Source organism: Corythoichthys intestinalis, chromosome 10, assembly GCF_030265065.1.
Source record: "Corythoichthys intestinalis isolate RoL2023-P3 chromosome 10, ASM3026506v1, whole genome shotgun sequence".
NCBI lineage: Eukaryota > Metazoa > Chordata > Actinopteri > Syngnathiformes > Syngnathidae > Corythoichthys > Corythoichthys intestinalis.
In genome coordinates, this window is record NC_080404.1 from 49585656 (window position 1) to 49604930 (window position 19275).

At 40.4% G+C, this 19275-nt stretch overlaps 1 protein-coding gene across 6 annotated transcripts in view; it reads left to right on the top strand.

Moving 5' to 3' along the window:
* The window catches only part of cep170aa (centrosomal protein 170Aa), an 85651-nt gene extending 66376 nt beyond the window's left edge, over window positions 1–19275 (top strand). Inside the window, exons 14-22 of one of the 6 annotated variants that reach the window (XM_057848118.1) lie at window positions 633–2159; window positions 4530–4580; window positions 8711–8990; window positions 9072–9303; window positions 14948–15115; window positions 15193–15281; window positions 15367–15460; window positions 15538–15589; window positions 17619–19275. In XM_057848118.1, coding sequence (XP_057704101.1) covers window positions 633–2159; window positions 4530–4580; window positions 8711–8990; window positions 9072–9303; window positions 14948–15115; window positions 15193–15281; window positions 15367–15460; window positions 15538–15589; window positions 17619–17887 — 2762 coding nt within the window. In that variant the 3' untranslated portion in view covers window positions 17888–19275. The remainder of the gene's footprint in view (window positions 1–632; window positions 2160–4529; window positions 4581–8710; window positions 8991–9071; window positions 9304–14947; window positions 15116–15192; window positions 15282–15366; window positions 15461–15537; window positions 15590–17618) is intronic. The other 5 variants (XM_057848121.1, XM_057848119.1, XM_057848120.1 and 2 more) reach the window with 5 other exon arrangements.

Genomic DNA, 19275 nt, shown 5'->3' on the forward strand with positions numbered 1-19275 from the left:
TCAAGGCAAAGAAGATCAAGATCCTCCAGGACTGGCCAACCCAGTTACCAGACATTAACAGGATAAAAGAGGAAGCATGGAAGATGAAACCCAAGAATGTTGATGAACTCTGGGAGGCATGCAAGGCTGCTTTCTTTGATGTCCCTGATGACTACATCAATAAATTGTATGAATCCTTGCCGAACCGCATGGATGCAGTCCTTCAAGCCGATGGAAGTCATACAAAATATTAAATTTGGATCTCACAGCACCACTACTTATTTCGCTTATGTTATGTAACATAATTTTGTATTTGAAGTACATTTTTTGTTCAATTTTCACACTACTTTCTGTAGGCGACAAAACTTTTGTCTTGCCAAAATTTTACCTTTATGTCTTCATTAAATGATACATCTTTTTTCCTTGAAACAAATATATTTTTGTACATTCAAAATCATTTGGGAGGGTTTTCGCTTTCATATGAGCCATTTCTGAAACCAATTGAATAATTAAAAGTCAGGTTATTAGCAATTGTTTCTACAAAATGGATAAGCAACAAGACTTTTGTCAGGGACTGTAGGTGTCTCACACGAGCTCCTTGTTGTGTAGCTCCAATGAAATAAAAATAGTACTTCATCTAATTCTTTTTGAAGATGATGCCTTGAAGCCCGACGCACCTTTCAGCCGAGGTGAATCCTCGTCAAGTCTGACCGACCGCAAGCGCAGGACCCTCCCTCCTCTTCCAGTCGATGACTCTCGCACAAAATCCAGCTGCGCAAAAGCTCAGACTCTGAGGACAGAAATTGGAGAAAAGCAGGACACAGAACCCCAGGAGAAAGAGAACAAGGGAGACGGGGAATCCCCACCACCCCCCATGGAGAACGGTGTCATGTCTAGCAAACGCAAACCAAGCGCCACGTCTTCGCCGTTAAAGGCAACGCAACGGAACTCTGTCAGTGCTGAGCGCCGGAAAAGAAAGGAGGAAGCAGAGGGCGGGGACAAGTCTGGGAAGCCTCTTGTGCGTCAAGGCAGCTTCACAATCGAGAAATCCAGCGGCAGCGTCCCCACGGAGCTCATCCCGCGCATCAGCAGAGGTGGCGCCGGAACCCGTGAGCGGAGTGACTCAGTGGGAAGCATGGACACAGCCACACTTCTGAAGGACACTGAAGCCGTCATGGCCTTCCTAGAGGCCAAACTGAGGGATGAAAACAAGCTCGAACCGAAAACTGCGAAAACCAGTAGCAGCGTCAGCAGTCAGATCTCTGGCTACGGCTATAACCCACGAACCGACTCCATTTCCCCGGAGTCCGATGTGGACACAACCAGCACGGCAAGTCACGTGGCGGGCGGGGCTGAGGGGAAGACCGGCGGCACGCACAAGCGACGCTCCCTTAGTAGCATGCACCGGGAGAAAAGCAATATGAGCACGGCCTCCAAGTCCAGCATTTCTGCCAGCGCGCGAGATCGCTTGGAAAGGAAGGCCAAGAGCAAAACCACTGAAGTAACGGGTCGACCGGAAGTGCGTCGCTCGGTTCAGTCGTCTACTTCCAGAGCCAGGCAACCGTCTCTCGATCTCACTGATGATGACCAAACTTCCTCCTTCCCTATTTCGGACATCCTCTCATCAGATCAGGAGACCTACTCTGGATACGGGTTGGAGACCAAACATGATAGCAGGCCTGGAAAGAACACCGCGAGCAGTTCCTCCAGAAACAACCGTACTCTTCAGGCCGCTACATCGTCTTCAATGAACAAACAGGCCGCGCTTCCTAAGCCGCGGCCCACCCGAGCTTCCCTTCTCCGCCGTGCCCGACTGGGGGATACCTCTGACACAGATTTGGCCGATGCAGACCGCGTGTCCGTGGCGTCTGAGGTGTCCACCACCAGCTCCACCTCCAAACCAACCTCTGGTCGAACGGGATTGTCACGACTGGACATGCTAGCCCAGCCGCGTCGCAACCGGGTGGGCTCCATCTCGACACGGAGCGACTCTGAGTGCACGCCAGCTCGGAGCTCTACCGCATCGCCGCGCCTTTCGACTGAAACAGCTCTGCGCCTGGGCTTGCGCTCATCGACACCCAGTGAGAGCAAGCTGACCCCCAGGATGAGGGCCAACAGTGTGTCTAAGTTGAACGAAGCTAGAAGCAAGACCACTACGACTGGCTACTGCTCTCCCACAGGTGAGCAGGCATAACATATAGTGGTATGAAAAAGTATCTGAACCTTTTGGAATTTCTCACATTTCTGCATAAAATGACCATCAAATGTGATCTGGTCTTTGTCAAAATCACACAGATGAAAAAACAAAGTCTGCTTTAACTAAAACCATCCAAACATTTATAGGTTTTCATATTTTAATGAGGATAGTTTGCAAACAATGAAGAAGGGGGAAAAATAAGTAAGTGACATTTAATATTTTGTGCCTAAACCCATTTGGCAGCAATAACTTCAACCAGATGCTTCCTGTAGCTGCAGGTCTGTCTGGCACATCGATCAGGACTAATCTTGGCCCATTCTTCTCTACAAAACTGCTGTAGTTCAGTCAGATTCCTGGGATGTCTGGCATGAATCGCTATCTTTAGGTCATGCCACAGCATCCCAATCGACTTTGCCACTCCAGAACGTGTATTTTGTTCTTCTGAAACCATTCAGAAATTGATTTACTTCTGTGTGATCATGATCTGTGTTCAATGTCTTGTTGCAGCATCCATCCTCTTTTTAGCTTCAACTGTATGACAGATGGCCTCAGGTTTTCCTGCAAAATATCCTGATAAAATTCTTCTTCCATAAATGATTGCAAGTTGTCCAGGCTCTGAGGTAGCGAAACAGCCCCAAATCATGTTGCTCCTTCCACCCTGCTTCACGGTGGGGATGAGGTGTTGATATTGGTGATTTGTTCCATTTTTCCTCCACACATGAAGTTGTGTGTTACTCCCAAACAATTCAACTTTGGTTTCATCAGTCTACAAAATGTTTCGCCAAAACATCTGTTGAGTGTCCAAGTGCTGTTTTTTTAGACAGCAATGGCTTCCTCTGTGGAGTCCTCCCATGAACACCATTCTTGGCCATAGTTTTACATATAATTGATGTGTGCACAGAGATATTGGACTGTGCTAGTGATTTCCGTAAGTCTTTAGCAGATATGTTAGGGTTTCTTTTTTACCTCTCTTAGTATTCTGCGCTGAACTCTTAGCATCATCGTTGGCGGACGGCCACTCCTTGTGAGAGAATCAACAGTGCCAAACTCTCTCCATTTGTAGACAACTTCTCTGACTGTCGATTGATGAACATCCAGACTTTTACAGGGTGACCCAAAAAAAAGTTTACACTGCCATAATACAACTTAAATGCCATGTTTATTCAGCTTAGAATTAGAATTTAATCACAAATTATACATTATTGTAAAGAACATGTACAGTACACTCTATTTTTCAATGTGTCCTCCCTTAAGTGTCACAACAGCCTCCAGGCGCCTGCGGAACGCTTGACAGGTCTTCTTTATGTAGGATGCTGTCATCTTTTCCCAAGATCTAACAATGGACCTCTCCAAGGCTGCCAACAGAAGTTTGTGGCTTCTTACAGGCACTGTCCTCCACAGTTGCCCATATGCTATAATCCAGGGGATTGAGATCTGGACTCTGGGGTGGCCACATATCACCTTGTCAATCAACTTTTTGGTCCGCACAGATCGGCACTTCCAGACTCAGGTTTTCGTGAGGCTGTTCCAGTATCTTTCAGCTTCTTTTTAACTTTGTAGATTGCACATCTGGATATTCTCAGATTTGCTGCAATCTCAGTAGGTGTCAGACCGGCACGCAGCAATTCAGGTACAGCTGAAGTTTTCTTCATTTTCAGCAGAAGCACAGGAATTGTAGAGACGAGAGATTACCAGCTGCATTGAGTGACCTTAATGAATCACTTAAGCATGATAACCTATTTAGATATGTTTCAATGACTTTTAAACAAGCAGTCAACTGAGTGTAAACTTTTTTTTTTGGGTCACCCTGTACAGATGGTTTTGTATCCTTTCCCAGCTTTATACAAATCAACAAGTCTTGATCACAGGTCTTCAGACAGCTCTTTTGACCAAGCACACCAGACAATGCTTCTCATCAAGACATTTCTTACCAGGTGTTTGCTTTATAGTGGGAAGGGCAGCTTTAAACCACTCATCAGTGATTGGGCACACACCTGACTTAAATTGTTTGGTAAAATTGGTTTCAATTGCTTTTAAAGTCTCCTTAGGCAGAGGGTTCACCGACTTATTTTCCCCCCGTCTGTCATTGTTTGCATGCTATCCTCCTTAAAATAGGAAAATCTATAAATGTTTGGGTGGTTTTAGTTAAAGCATACACTGTTTTTACATCTGTGTGATTTCAACAAAGATCAGATCACATTTGATGGTGATTTTATGCAGAAATTTGAGAAATTTCAAAAGGTTCAGATACTTTTTCATATCACTGTTAACACCCTTTTGATGTTGTTGGCCATTTGTCTGTTGTCTTGCTCATTGTGTTGTGACAATGTTTACACTGGTTTTCATCATCCAGAGAGCTCTCATCCAGAGCCTGCTGGTGCTGACACGGATGAAGAACCTGTTGGTACTGTACTGGCTCTGTAAAATATTCTTAGGGTTGTGTGTGTTCTATACGTGTGTGTGCATGCATCAAGACCTGGGTCGCATCAACAGGAACACCTTCTGTAAGAAAGGTTTTCAAGTTAAGAGTAATGAAAGATTTTATGGGAATTACAGTACAGTGGTATCTCGAGATACGACAGCTTCAGTACACAAAAAATTCTTTTCGCAAAAAAGGTTTTTGCAAAGCTTTTTGTGCTTCACATTACAAAAAATTATTCATCACACGAAAGATAATACGTACGGTAATCGATAGTTCCTGCTCGCAGCAATGCAATAATGTAATTACTAGGGATGCAACGATACAGTTAAGCCATGGTTCGATACGATTTTCGATATGAAGGACACGGTTTTTAGTTCGATTCAACACATTTAATGGTCTGAAACAAAAAACAAAAGTGTTATTCATTTTTTGATAATTTTTTTGATTTTGCGAACAAGCAAAAATAACAATGCCATAATATAAACATTCATTTTAATGCATAATATTTATGTACTTACTTCTTTCTGATCTGAATAAATTTTGTATAAAAGTGCTTAGAACAGTGGTTCTTAACTTTGCTAAAAGTACCGAACCCCACAAGTTTCACATGTGGACTCACAGAACCCTTCAGAATTAGATAATTAAGCAATTTTTATCAAATTAAAAACCGATATATCTAACCTAGCAAGCTAATTTAGCAAATTCCCGTTCAAAATTCCACGCTGCCCATTGGTCTGTTGTATTCCCTCATACTAAGTGTTAGTCAACCTTCCAATGAGCAAAATAGTACCTCCTCCCATCAGATAAAGGAGTAGAAGTTAAAAGAAATGGATTAAGCCTGTAAGTTGGGCGCAAACCAGTCTAAAACTTGGTCTAACAAGCCGCTTTTGCTAGATTTAATCAGCGAAGGAAAATAGGGCTCTGCGTTTCTTTACCTTCGCCGAACCCCTTCGACTTACTCACCGTACCCTTGGGGCTCGATCGAACCCAGGTTAAGAACCACTGGCTTAGAACAATCTTACGATTTGTAAAGCGAGGCAGGACACACTGTTGATTGCTACAGCTCTCTTAGCAGCTAGGTTTACCACATGGGCGAAACATCCTAGTTGTGGTCTGAGTCCATCTGTGTCACCTACTGCATTAACAATGCTTGCAGCATTATCTGTAGTCACTGGTATGGATTGATTTGGCCTGCTGAATTTCCATTCGGTCATGGTGGTTTTTAATTCATCTGACAAGTAATCATAAACGGGACGAGTTTGAAGTACAACGCTCTTAATAGCCACTTATTGTTCATCATGTCATGTACCATTACCGTGAGGTAGCTCTCATTGGCCTGGGATGTTCAGCTGTCTGTTGTCAAAGCGAGGTTGTTCGTAGCAGCCAAGTCGGTAACAATGTTTTGGCAGACTTCGTTGTAAATACCTGGAAAGACAGTCTTTGTGAAATATGTACGAGTAACGAGAGGGGATTGCATATCGTGGATCAACAGTTTTCATAAGGCAAGAAAAGCTATCATTTTCAATCACAGAATAAGGCTGCAAAGTTTTGGCAACAAATGTTCCAACAGTATGTTTGATTTTCTTATGTTTATTGTTAGGGTTGTTCCGATGATGTTTTTTTTGCTCCCGATCCGATCGTTTTAGTTTGAGTATCTGCCGATCCCGATATTTCCCGATCCGATTGCTTTTTTTTTTACTCCCGATTCAATTCCAATCATTCCCAATAATTTTTCCCGATCATATACATTTTGGCAATGCATTAAGAAAAAAATGAATAAAACTCGGACGAATATATACATTCAACATACAGTACATAAGTACTGTATTTGTTTATTATGACAATAAATCCTCAAGATGGCATTTACATTATTAACATTCTTTCTGTGAGAGGGATCCACGGATAGAAAGACTTGTGACTTTGTATATTGTGACTAAATATTGCCATCTAGTGTATTTGTTGAGCTTTCAGTAAATGATACTGAAGGCCGTGCCCAAATGCATGATGGGAAGTGGAACCATGGCTGTGCGTAGTGCTACAATAACATAAGGTGTTAAGAAACAGATCATTTGCTACCTTGCTCACCCACATTGCTTCCCATGATATCTCTAACATTGGGAGAGGGATTGTAAGGCTTTAGCCAATTAAAATACGTGTCAAAAGGCTGCTAAAATTCACTCTACTCATTTTACACTGCCTTTTAGCTCTCTATATAGGCAAAACGGCGCCATGACAGATGGAGCGCGACAATGCGTGAGTGGGTTGTGCAGCACATGCATTAATTGCATTAAATATTTTAACGTGATACATTTTTTAAAAAATTAATTACCGCCGTTATTGGGATAAATTTGATAACCCTACCTTAAGCCTAAACTAAAGACTCTGGATAAGTGTAACATATTATGTCTGTAACGTTAAATACAATTAGAAAACGATTTAATTTAAAAAAAAAAATATATATATATATATATATACTGGACTGTCTCAGAAAATTAGAATACACAATATTCTAATTTCCTGAGACAGTCAGGAAATTAGAATATTGTGTATTCTAATTTCCTGAGACAGTCCTGTATATCTACACAGGACTGTCTCAAAAAATTAGAATATTGTGTATTCTAATTTTCTGAGACAGTCCAGTATATTAAAAAAAGCCATGGCCGATATTTTTTTGCCGATTCCGATACTTTGAAAATGACGTGATCGGACCCGATCGATCAGCATCCCGATCGATCGGACATCTCTATTCATTGGAGGTGAAAGTGTATTTCTTTTGAAAGACGTTGGCTATACTATACTAGAGCACACAAGAAAAACTTCGTAAAATATTTTTGGGGAGCTTTCCATTTGGATTGAACGGTTTTGTGTATTGAAGAGGGCGTATCGAACGGTTCAATACAAAATTGAGTATTGTTTCATCCCTAGTAACTACTGTTGTTTGTCTTATTATTCTAATAAGCAGGCAAGGTGTGAAAATCATGCTCAAATGTTTAATGAAGTTTTGTTTTCACTCTACCAGTCGCACAGTGTAGACTACACCTCCTTGTACCATATTGGCACAAATATAAGACGGCCCTGCTTATAAGACGACCCCCTCTTTTTCAAGACTCAAGTATGAAAAAAGACTTTTTGAACACCAAATTAATTTTTATACAGAAAATTTAATTACAGTACATCTGAATCAAATGATTATAACAATATATTTGAGAGAAAAAGCATGTTATTTTGCCTCATTCAAATCTTAATATCTGAACATTTAAATATGTAAACTAAAGTGCAATCACATCCGTAAATGAATGGCTTCTGGTTTTTGAAATGTAAATAAACCGATCTATTGTGATAAAACAACTAAATTGCAATAACTGCATTAACCATCAAAGTGAAGTCTAACTGTAACTGTAGTCTTGAAACAAATCTGAATAAGGAAAAACATTGCAGTAAAATAATGCAAACTGGTTAAACTTGAGAGTAGCTGAGATCTGTCATGACAGAACATCGATTCAACGATATCTGGCGCCATCTAGCGTCGTGAATGGGTATAACATCTAGACCACGAATATAAGACGACCCACACTTTTTCAGTCTTATTTCAATGCAAAAAACACCGTCTTATATTCGGGCCAATACGGTATATAATGTCCATTGGCCCCATGGGTGATCCCATGCACCATAATGGCTTTTTTGGGTTCACCTAATGAAGTGATCAGATACTGACCCAGGTCTCGAATTCTGTTGCAGTGAACTCACTCCTAAATACATCAGTTTAAAAGGAGGAGTTTTATATTTCAGACATCACCCAGCATTATTTCATTGACAAAGGCGGCTTAATTAATGTAGTTTTTGCTGTTGCTTTATTTTTGTTGCAGTGTGTGGTTATTTTAATATTGATTTGATAACACTTTGCTTCACTGTGCTGGTCCATTTACAACCATTTTTATTTTTCCCAAGACGAAAATAATAGGTACTAAAGTAGAATTTCTTTGTAGTATGCTAGTTCTACAAATCAGTAACAGACTCCCAAGGCTGTTTATTTATTAACGTTATCAATAACATTTTTTAAAGTGATATAATGTCATAAGTGAGACTGAAGCTTCTTCTTTCCATCTTGTCAGTGTCCAGCAGCAACCGCTGGAGACGCCTGCCGCCCGAGTACGCGTCCACTTCGGAGGAAGAGTTCGGTTCTGGTCGTAACACTTCAAAGCACGGCGGACGTCCTCACACGCGGCCGCATCATATCGTGCCGGCTCGCGGTTCTAGACCTGGCACCACGGCAACCCCAGGATCTGGATCCAGTGCACTGTCGGGGGTGAGCGGAGTGGTGCTAAAACACCGCATGAAGGAGCAAGACGAGTACATTAGAGACTGGACAGCGCACAGTGAAGAGATAGCCAGGTATTGATCTGTTCTTCAATGCATATTTAATGTTACATATGTTTGATGATGTTCTAAAGCACCTTATTTGATGGTTAACAGGTTATTCCCATGTGTGCGCAGGATCAGCCAAGACCTGGCAAAGGACCTGGCCACCTTGGCGCGCGAGATCCACGACGTGGCCGGCAAGATCGACTCGGTCAGCTCGTCCGACACGGCGCCAAGCACCACCGCCAGCACGGCCGCCACCACGCCGGGATCGGCCATCGACACCCGCGAAGAGGTAGGCCCAGCACCTCCCGTGCGGCCGGACTTGCAGGAGAGCATGAGACAGGTTTGCCCGATTTGATCTTCTTCTTACTTTTCCACTCAATCATTTTTTGATTTGGTGTGCTTCCTCCATCATGTGACATCTTCTCACATACGTACCAAAAACCTTTACTGCACCTTAAAATTTGCTTTACTACTGTAAAATGTGTCATATACAGTCCCTGACAAAAGTCTTGTCGCTTATCAGTTTTGTCGAAACAATTGCTAATAACCTGACTTTTAATTATTCAATTGGTTTCAGAAATGGCTCATATGAAACCCTCCCAAATGATGTTGAATGTACAAAAATGTGTTTGTTTCACTGAAAAAAAAGATTTATCATTTAATGAAGACATAAAGGTCAAATTTTGTCGCCTACAGAAAGTAGTTTGAAAATTGAACAAAAAATGTACTTCAAATACAAAAATATGTTCCATAAGCGAATTAAGTAGTGGTGCTGTGAGATCCAAATTTAATATTTCGTATGACTTCCATGGGCTTGAAGGACTGCATCCATGTGGTTCGGCAAGGATTCATACAATCTATTGATGAAGTCATCAGGAACATCAATGAAAGCAGTCTTGCATGCCTCCCAGAGTTCATCAACATTTTTGGGTTTCGTCTTCCATGCTTCCTCTTTCATCCTACACCAGACATGCTCAATGATGTTCATGTCTGGTGAGTGGTGACTGGGCTGCCCAGCCCTGGAGGATCTTGATCTTCTTTACCATGAGGAACTTTGAGGTGGAGATTGAAGTATGCGATGGAGCTGCAGAATTTGTCTCTTTTTATGGTTAGGAATGGTAAATGGTGATATACTTGTAAGAGGCAGCTAAGATTTGTTGATGTTTCAGACTATTTATGTAGCCCTCCACCCTGCAGATCTCTCGCACACCATGATTTTGCCACCACCAAACTTCACTGTTTTCTTAGTGAATCTCCGATCCATACGGGCTCCAGTAGGTCTCCTGCAATATTTGCGGCGACTGTGGTGTAATTCAGTGAAAGATTCATCTGAAAAATCCACCTTTGTCCACTTTTCCAGCGTCCATCCTTTTGACGGGCTGTGAGCCTTGGCAAATGCCAGAGTTTTTTCATTGTATTTTGTTTAATGCTGGTTTCTGGGCACTGATTCGACCATGGAGGCCATTTCTAAACAGAATTCGACAGACTGTTCTGGTTGACACAGGGACTTCAGGTGACCAAGTCTCGTTGAGCTCTGCTGCAGTGGAAAAAGGGCTGGTTTTGGATTTTCCAGCCAACAACCGGTCCTCCTGAGCAGTTGTCTTGCGGGGTCTACCTGACCTGGGCTTGTCAAAAATGTCTCCATTCTGTTCATATCTGTTATTTATCCTCTGTACCTGACGCTGAGACACATTGAAGGTGTCTGCCTAAGCCTGTCGCAATATGCAATAATTCCATTTATCGCGCGATAAATAAAAATTAAGGCGGTAATTTTTCCGCTGCAATTTATCGCCTCGCGTGCACGTGCGTGCGGCAGACGTGCTGTTAAAAGTTCGGATTCCTCGTTACCAATTGCGCAAAATGCATCTTCGTTCCAGGTCCGGCAAAAACTAGCGCCGGAGCCAATCGTTCCCATTATATCCTATTGTTCAACGTATACCGGCCGCGTCAGTGCTCCGGAGTGACTGTGGACCATCTACGGCTCGCCGGTGTTGCTGACGTGTGGGCGCTCCCGTAAGGAGTGATATTTCACGCGGGGCGGCTATTTTTCGGCACAACGCCGGATATTTACAACAAAGTCCACCAAAACATTGTTACCGACTTGGCTGCTACGAACAACCTCGCTTTTACAACGAACAGCTGAATGAAATTAAGAGCGCTGTGCTTCAAACCCGTCCTGTTTATGAAAGTCGATTGTCATATGCTGGTGTTGTGTAGTAATGAGCAGACGTGACTTCAGCGGCGCTTGCTAACTTTTTTAATGTGCGCACACACTAGATATCATGAAATGGCAAACTAGATGTGCTACGACCCATGCCATTGGCTACGTGAGCCCTGAGTGATTATGGGACATGTAGTCCATATACTACATTGATGAATTCTAAACTGTCATGACTGAATGGAAGTTAAGAAGTCCAAATCAATCCATACCAGTGACTATAGATAATGTTGCAAATATTGTTAATTCAGTACGTGACACAGATGGATTCGGACCACAAATAGGATGTCTTGCTCATGTAGTAAACCTAGCTGCTAAGAGAGCTGTAGCAATCAACAGTGTGCCCTGCCTCACTTTACAAACAGTAAAGATTGTTCTCAGCACTTTTATACAAATTTTTTTCAGATCAGTAAGACGTAAGCACATAAATATTATGCACAAAAATGCATGTTTATATGACGGCAATTTAATTTTTGCTCGTTAGCAAAAAAAAAACAACAAAAACGAAACAAAAAAATATAATAATAATAATAATAATAATACATTTTATTTGTAGAGCGCTTTTACCAATGCTCAAAGACGCTTTACAATAGGAACAGAAACAGCAAACAACGTGAACAGAACAAAACAAAGAAAAATAAGTTAAAAGCTAGTTCAAAAAGGTGAGTTTTTAACAGTTTTTTGAATGTGGGAAGGTCTGAACAGGAACGAATGGGTTTTGGGAGTGAGTTCCAAAGGGAGGGGGCAGCAGCGGAGAAGGCTCTGTCCCCCCTAGTTCGGTGTGTTCTTTGTTTGGGCGGTGCGAGAATGTTTCCATTAGAAGAGCGGAGGTGACGGGAAGGGGTGTGGGGACAGAGAAGGTCTGTGAGGTAGGGCAGGGCCACGTTATTGTAAGTGAGAAGTAGGGCTGGGCGATATGGCCTTAAGTACGTATCACGATAAATTGCACAGATTTACCTCGATAACGATAAATGACGATAAATTCGCCCAAGCAAACTGTTATATAATTTGAAATTTTGAATCAATGCATGGAATACAAATTAACAGTTTCTCGTTAAATTTATTTACCAGCTTTCAATTTAACAATTGCACATGCAGTCTAAACATTAAGTATTTAAAAAAAATCTTGTAAACAATAAGAATTCTGGTGTGAACATTTATAACAGCTTGTATGACTTGAAAAATATCATCACTTGAATTTCATTAAATTCATTCCGCATTGTTATACACTAGATAGTGGCATACGTTTAGATATTTAGAATAGATACAAATACGACACATCCGCCCGCCCCCCAGAAATTATACTTTTCACAAACCTTTCCTTTCTTTTATTCGGCTCAATTATTTACATCTTATGATTTTGGAAATCCTTACAGTATGCAATAAATAATATTCCTGTTCCCAAGCACTGTGCTTACTGTACTGTATTTTTTACAAAAAATAAACAATACATAGTTACTCCCCGTCATCTAGGACGAGCCACTTACAAGACTAGCACTGTCGTGTATTACAAATACTGCTTTGAACACATCTTCAGAGACAAAAGCAATGACACAGGCTTAAAGAGGTCAACTTTAATTGTGTAAATCACACTTAATGACGACACGATCTCCTGGTTGAAATAGACGACATCCACTTAATTCTATTGAAGATATGTAATGCTGAGGCAATTTGTCAACTTTACTTTTAAAAAGAAACGTGCACTGTTTATCCAGTAGATGGAGCTCTTGCAGTGTGTCAAACAGTGATTCAATTTAGGGCAATTGTCTTAAAAGTGGTTCATTGTTTCAGAAAGCCTCGGTTTTTCCATCCCTATCTGGAACCCGTCAAGAGTTTACTTAATGTCGGGTGAAAGTTTGGCGAAGCTAACTTAAGCCCGACTTCATCCTGTTTACTTGTAGCGTTAGCCGCTAGCGTTAGCTGCTAGCGTTAGCCTACCGGGCTTCTGTTTGATTGGCTTCCTGAAAACCATGTGACTCCAAACGTAAGCACACTGTCTGCTTTCTGAAGGGGGAATGAACATAGCCGAACAACACAGAGTCAAAGCGGGATGAAAAGACTATATTTTCTTCTTTTATTAAATTACCGAATTTACCGACATGGTCAAAATTACGTCGGTCATCGTGAAGAATTTCGGTAACGGTAAATTTTCGGTTTACTGACCTGCTCTAGTGAGAAGTGAGAAGGATGATTTTGAACTGAATTCTGTATGAAATAGGAAGCCAGTGCAGTTTGTGGAGGACGGGGGTAATGTGGTTCCTATAGGGGGTCCGGGTGAGAAGGTGTGCAGCGGAGTTTTGGATATATTGTAGTTTATTGATGAGTTTGGATGGAGAACCGAAGAGAATGCTGTTGCAGTAGTCAAGTCTGGAAGTTATGAAGGCATGGATGAGGGTTTCAGCAGTAGAGAAGGTGAGGGAGAGGCGAAGACGAGCTATGTTCTTGAGGTGGAAGAAGGCAGTTCTGGTGATATGGTTGACGTGGTGTATAATAATATAATTGTTTTTTTTTTTTTTTTTACAGAGCATTAAATGTATTGAATCGGATCGAAAATCGTGTCCCCGTATCAAAAATCGTACCGAACCGTGACTTAACTGTATCGTTGCATCCCTATGGAACACCATTGCAGAAGCTATGACGGGAAAAGTTTTCATGCTTAAGTTATTAAGTGCAATTTTTTTTTTTAAACACATTTTATTTATTCTGTGTTTTTGTGCGGTATCAATATTGTTGTTTTTTACTTAAGAGGCATGGTCTATTGTTTTTAGTTGTGATTTCTTAAGTATTTTTGAATTTAAGAGTGAATATTTATCGCGTTTAAATGGGTGTTCTTGATCTATTAATATATACTGTATTCTCACTGTGTTATTGTAAAGTGGTTAAAAACTGGGGGGGGGGGGGGGCAATAATATCGCATATTGCAATCATTTATGAGAATAATTATCGCACACTAAAATTTGTTATCGCAACAGGCCTATGTCTGCCACATCTGCAGTGGATCTCGTCTTCAGGCTCTTGATAATTAACACTTTGGTCTCAGGAGGAATCTTAGGCATCTTGTCCGAGGTCAGATTGCAGTTGATGTGGCAGTCTAGTGCACTGGGGTTCTTTTTATACACACCTGAGAGTTAATTGATCCATTATTGGTAAAAGGTGAAGCTGTAATCTGGGATTGTGTGCATCATTTGACAAGGCGACAAGTATTATGTCTTTGCAAAAATTGACTCAATGGACTTTACTAAGCATCAGAACACTTTTCAACAGTTTTGTTTGGCACCAAAATGTTATTCCAAAACCTGTTGGGATTAAAATGATTCATTTCTTATAAGAAAATATTGAATACAAATATATTAGAGAGACACTTCAGGTCCATGTGTATCCAAGCGAGAAGACTTTTGTCAGGTACTGTAAGTATGCTACGTTCAGTAAACTCTGGGAGCTGCGAGTACCAGCCGTACTCTATTTTTGCCTTATATATCCTGAAATTTCGTTCTTAACAAGAGGCAAAATTTTCCCATTGAAGCTTGTATTAACCTAAAAATTCTTTATGTAGAGACGTTCTTAAGTAGAGGCACCACTATATTATGTACTGTATGTATAAAATGTTCTTATACGTAGTATTTTGACTCCATAATGAATATATATATATATATATATATATATATATATATATATTTTTTTTTTTTTTACATTTCTCTCTTTTGTCATTCAGTGCAGTTTTTCTCCCAATATTTTTTTTCTCATTTCTGCTTTCTCACGATCTCAGTTGGTGGATCGAGTGTTCGACGAAAGCCTGAAATTCCGGAACATCCCTCCCGTCATCGATTCAGCCAAGACGTCAGAAATCAACGGCAAGCCGGTGGAGCTCCGTCCCCGCGCCCCCGACTCCCACGAACCCCGTGCTCTCAGGAGACGCACGTGGAACCGAGAAGAAGTGAGAAAACACAAACATGCGCACACAGCGCCGCCATTTGGCAGTCATTATGTTGACACTTTTCTCTGTCCACGCAGGCAGTGTTGGACAGCCTCCTGATCCATTCCGTCTCTCAGCTATCCACTAAGATCAGACATTCTGCTGACAAAACAGCTGGAAAAATCAGGTTATGCTGCTTTCATGATTATGTCAGTAACATTCATTATGATATTTTCTTAGGATTTCATACTGATGCTCTTGTTTCTCTTCAGGATATTGTTTAAGGATCAGGATAGGAACTGGGCGGACATTGAAAAGAAACTGACATCTGACGGCGATGTACCGCTCTTGAAGGCATCCAATAAAGTAGGCAAAACAATTCTAAACTTAATTTTGAAAAAAACTACAACAGTCAACTCATCGTGTTTTTGCTATTTGTGCAGGAAATCTCCTCTGTGCTGCTTGAACTCAGAAGAGTCGAGAAGCAGCTCGAAGGTGAACACCACAATTAAACTATCGACTCACATGGCTGTCAAAAACATTTGAACTGGGACAGTGATCATTCAGTGGCAGCTAATGAATCGCCGTATCCTGCTTTGATGCATCCATTTGATGGATTTACACAATCTAATAAATGCATTGCAATTACAAATCACCCATTTAGATTTCATAACAAAAATTAAAGGACAATTAATATACAGTCCCTGACAAAAGTCTTGTCGCTTATCCATTTTGTAGAAACAATTGCGAATAACCTGACTTTAACTGTTCAATTGGTTTCAGAAATGGCTCACATGAAAGCTAAGGCCATCCCAAATGATGTTGAATGTACAAAAATATATTTGTTTTACTGAAAAAAATAATGATCATTTAATGAAGACATAAAGGTAAAATTTTGGCAAGACTAACGTTTCGTCGCCGACAGAAAGTAGTGTGAAAACTGAACAAAAAATGTACTTCAAACAGAAAAATATGTTACATAACATAAGCGAATTTAGTAGTGGTGCTGTGAGATCCAAATTTAATATTTTGTATGACTTCCATGGGCTTGAAGGACTGCATCCATGCGGATCTCACAGCACCACGACTTTAATTCGCTCATGTTATGTAACATATTTTTGTATTTGAAGTACATTTTTTGTCGTATTTTCACACTACTTTCTGTAGACGACAAAACTTTTTTCTTGCCAAAATTTGACCTTTATGTCTTCATTGAATGATAAATCTTTTTTCAGTGAAACAAATATATTTTTGTTCATTCAACATCATTTGGGGAGGGTCTTAGCTTTCATATGAGCCATTTCTGAAACCAATTGAATAATCAAAAGTCAGGTTATTAGTAGGGTTGTTCCGATCATGTTTTTTTTTGCTCCCGATCGTTTTGAGTATCTGCCGATCCCGATATTTCCTGATCCGATTGCTTATTTTGCTCCCGATTTAATTACAATCATTCCTGATAATTTTTCCTGATCATATACATTTTGGCAGTGCATTAAGAAAAAAATGAATAAAACTCGGATGAATATATACATTCAACATACAGTACATAAGTACTGTACTTGTTTATTATGACAATAAATCCTCAAGATGGCATTTACATTATTAACATTCTTTCTGTGAGAGGGCTCCACGGATAGGAAGACTTGTGACTCGGATATTGTGACTAAATATTGCCATCTAGTGTATTTGTTGAGCTTTCAGTAAATGATACTGTAGCCATGCCCAAATGCATGATGGGAAGTGGAACCATGACTGTGCGTAGTGCTACCAATTGATATATCTTCTCTGCGTTGGGAAATAACATAGGGTGTTAAGCAAAAGATCAATTGCTACCTTGCTTCCCCACATTGCTTCCCATGATATTTCTAATTGTAGGGAGAGGGATTGTAAGGCTTTAGCCAATTAAAAAAGGCTGCCAAAAGTGACTCTACTCCTTTCACGCTGCTTTTTCACTCAATATAGGTAAGACTGCGCCATTACAGATTGAGCGCGACAATGCGTGAGTGGGTCGTGCAGTGCATGCATTAACTGCATTAAATATTTTAACTTGATACATTTTTTTAAAAATTAATTACCGCCGTTATCGAGATAAATTTGATAACCCTACCTTAAGCCTAAACTAAAGACTCTGGATGAGTGTAACATATTATGTCTGTTACGTTAAATACAATTAGAAAATGATTTAATTAAAAAATATATATATATTTAAAAAAAGGCATGGCTGATATATCTTTTTTTGCCGATTCCGATACTTTGAAATGACGTGATCACATCCCGATCGATCGGGACATCTATAGTTATTAGCTATTGTTTCTACAAAATGGATAAGCGACAAGACTTTTGTCAGGGACTGTACAATATTAAACCAAAAGAATGTTTAAAATTGAAAAAGAAATAAGAAGAGAGCTCACCGAAATTAAAAGCGTTATCATGAAACAAATGTTATTTATTGTCTGTGCGAGTCCACTCAAAGTTGTTTTTTAACACAAGTCCAACTCATTGTGTGTCTGCATGTGTGTTTTAGTGATCAACCTGATGCTGGACCCTGACGGGACGCTGGACGTCGCAGCCGGCCCTGGCTCGCCCACCAAACCTCAGAGCGTCAAAACGCCAGCCGGTTCTGGACCCCAGCAGCCAGCGGCCAAAGATCCGCTGCCAGAGATCCTCCCGGCATCGGGAGATTGCGCCGGGATTCCGCCTGACGTTTCCGCAGGTCTCGGCATAGCTCCCATTTGCGGCCTGCCTTTCGGCCGCGTAAGGCCCGGTGGTAGTGAAGCCCTTGTGCAGAAGTGAGACGGTCATCTGTGTATCATTCATTCGCAAGGATGAAAGGCACACGGATTCCAAAAAGACACACGAATGAACACGAGCATTTCATCTAATCCTTCTCAGCTTCCCGGTGTATGGACTCTTCTTTACTAAGGTCATGCCTTAAAAACCCCAGATTCTCCCATGTACTTTTCAGACCTCCAGAATGCAGAGTTTGACTTTTTTTTTTTTTTTTTTTTTGCAGTTCAGTATCACAAACAACTGCCGCCTTATTTTAACACTCAAAAATAGACATCCTTTATACAGAAAGAGTCCCCATGATATCACATTTCAACCAATGCAGTTTTATATAAAATACAGTTCCATTCTTAAAAGAAGCAATTTTTTAAAATGTTTTTGACTGGCCCACTAGTTGGCCCTCTAGTAGCAAGTGAAGAACTGAGCCTTGTCTCCCTGCTAGGTATTCTTTGTGTGTGAAGCAGTACAAAAATAACTTACCAAAGTTTATTACACAAGGTGCAGGTCTTGACTTTTGATTGTTGCTGCCTTATTTTCATTTGGCCTCTTAAATGCGTGCCATGAAGCTTGTAGCAGCACAGAAGTGTCCTATGATTTACAATTGGACTTTTTCTATTTCAATTTGGAAGACAAAAACAAAAGTATTAACTTGCTATTTTATAACATTTGGATACCGGTGTTGTTTTGTAGTTTGTGTCAAATTGAGTTTTAAGAAGCTGCTAGACATCTGTTCCTCTCACTTGCTCCGTCCATTCCTTCCCTTTTTCTCATTATGTGGCTTAATGTTAAGTAAAAATTTACTTTTTTTTGTGTTCTATGAGAAGGGGAAAGATCCTGCTGCAGTTTTGTCTACATTGTTTACTTGTCCTAAGGTATCACTTCCTGTGCTCTATCGTTATTTTTTTTTTTAATTTACATTTGAAAAAAAAAAAATCATTTGAAGTGAAAATTCGGTACCAGTAGGTTTTAATTTGCTTTTATTACTCCTTGTTTGGTCAGTTTGGTTTTATTTTGTAAAGAGAAAGAAAAAGCCAAGTTTTATTTATTTTTTCCCTTTTTAATGTTTCGTGGATGTTGTGTATTTTGTATTTGTTAAAACATAAATTCTAATGTCAATAAAACGAGCCATCCACTCTTCGTCAGTGTTGAAGTTTTGGAGGATTACAACCATAAGCTGCCAGGCCCCCCTGGTGGCCGAAAGGTGTCATTGCATGTAATTGACTTTTCTACAGTATATGATTTTAAAATTAAGACTTTTCCGGTAAAATATTGTCTATAAAAGTTGCAAAGCAAAAAACAAAAATGAATGAAATGAACAAAAAACGATATTATAATGGTTCAAAATTATTTTTCGAACAGATTATGTGATTAGCACCTTAGACCAGGGGTCCCCA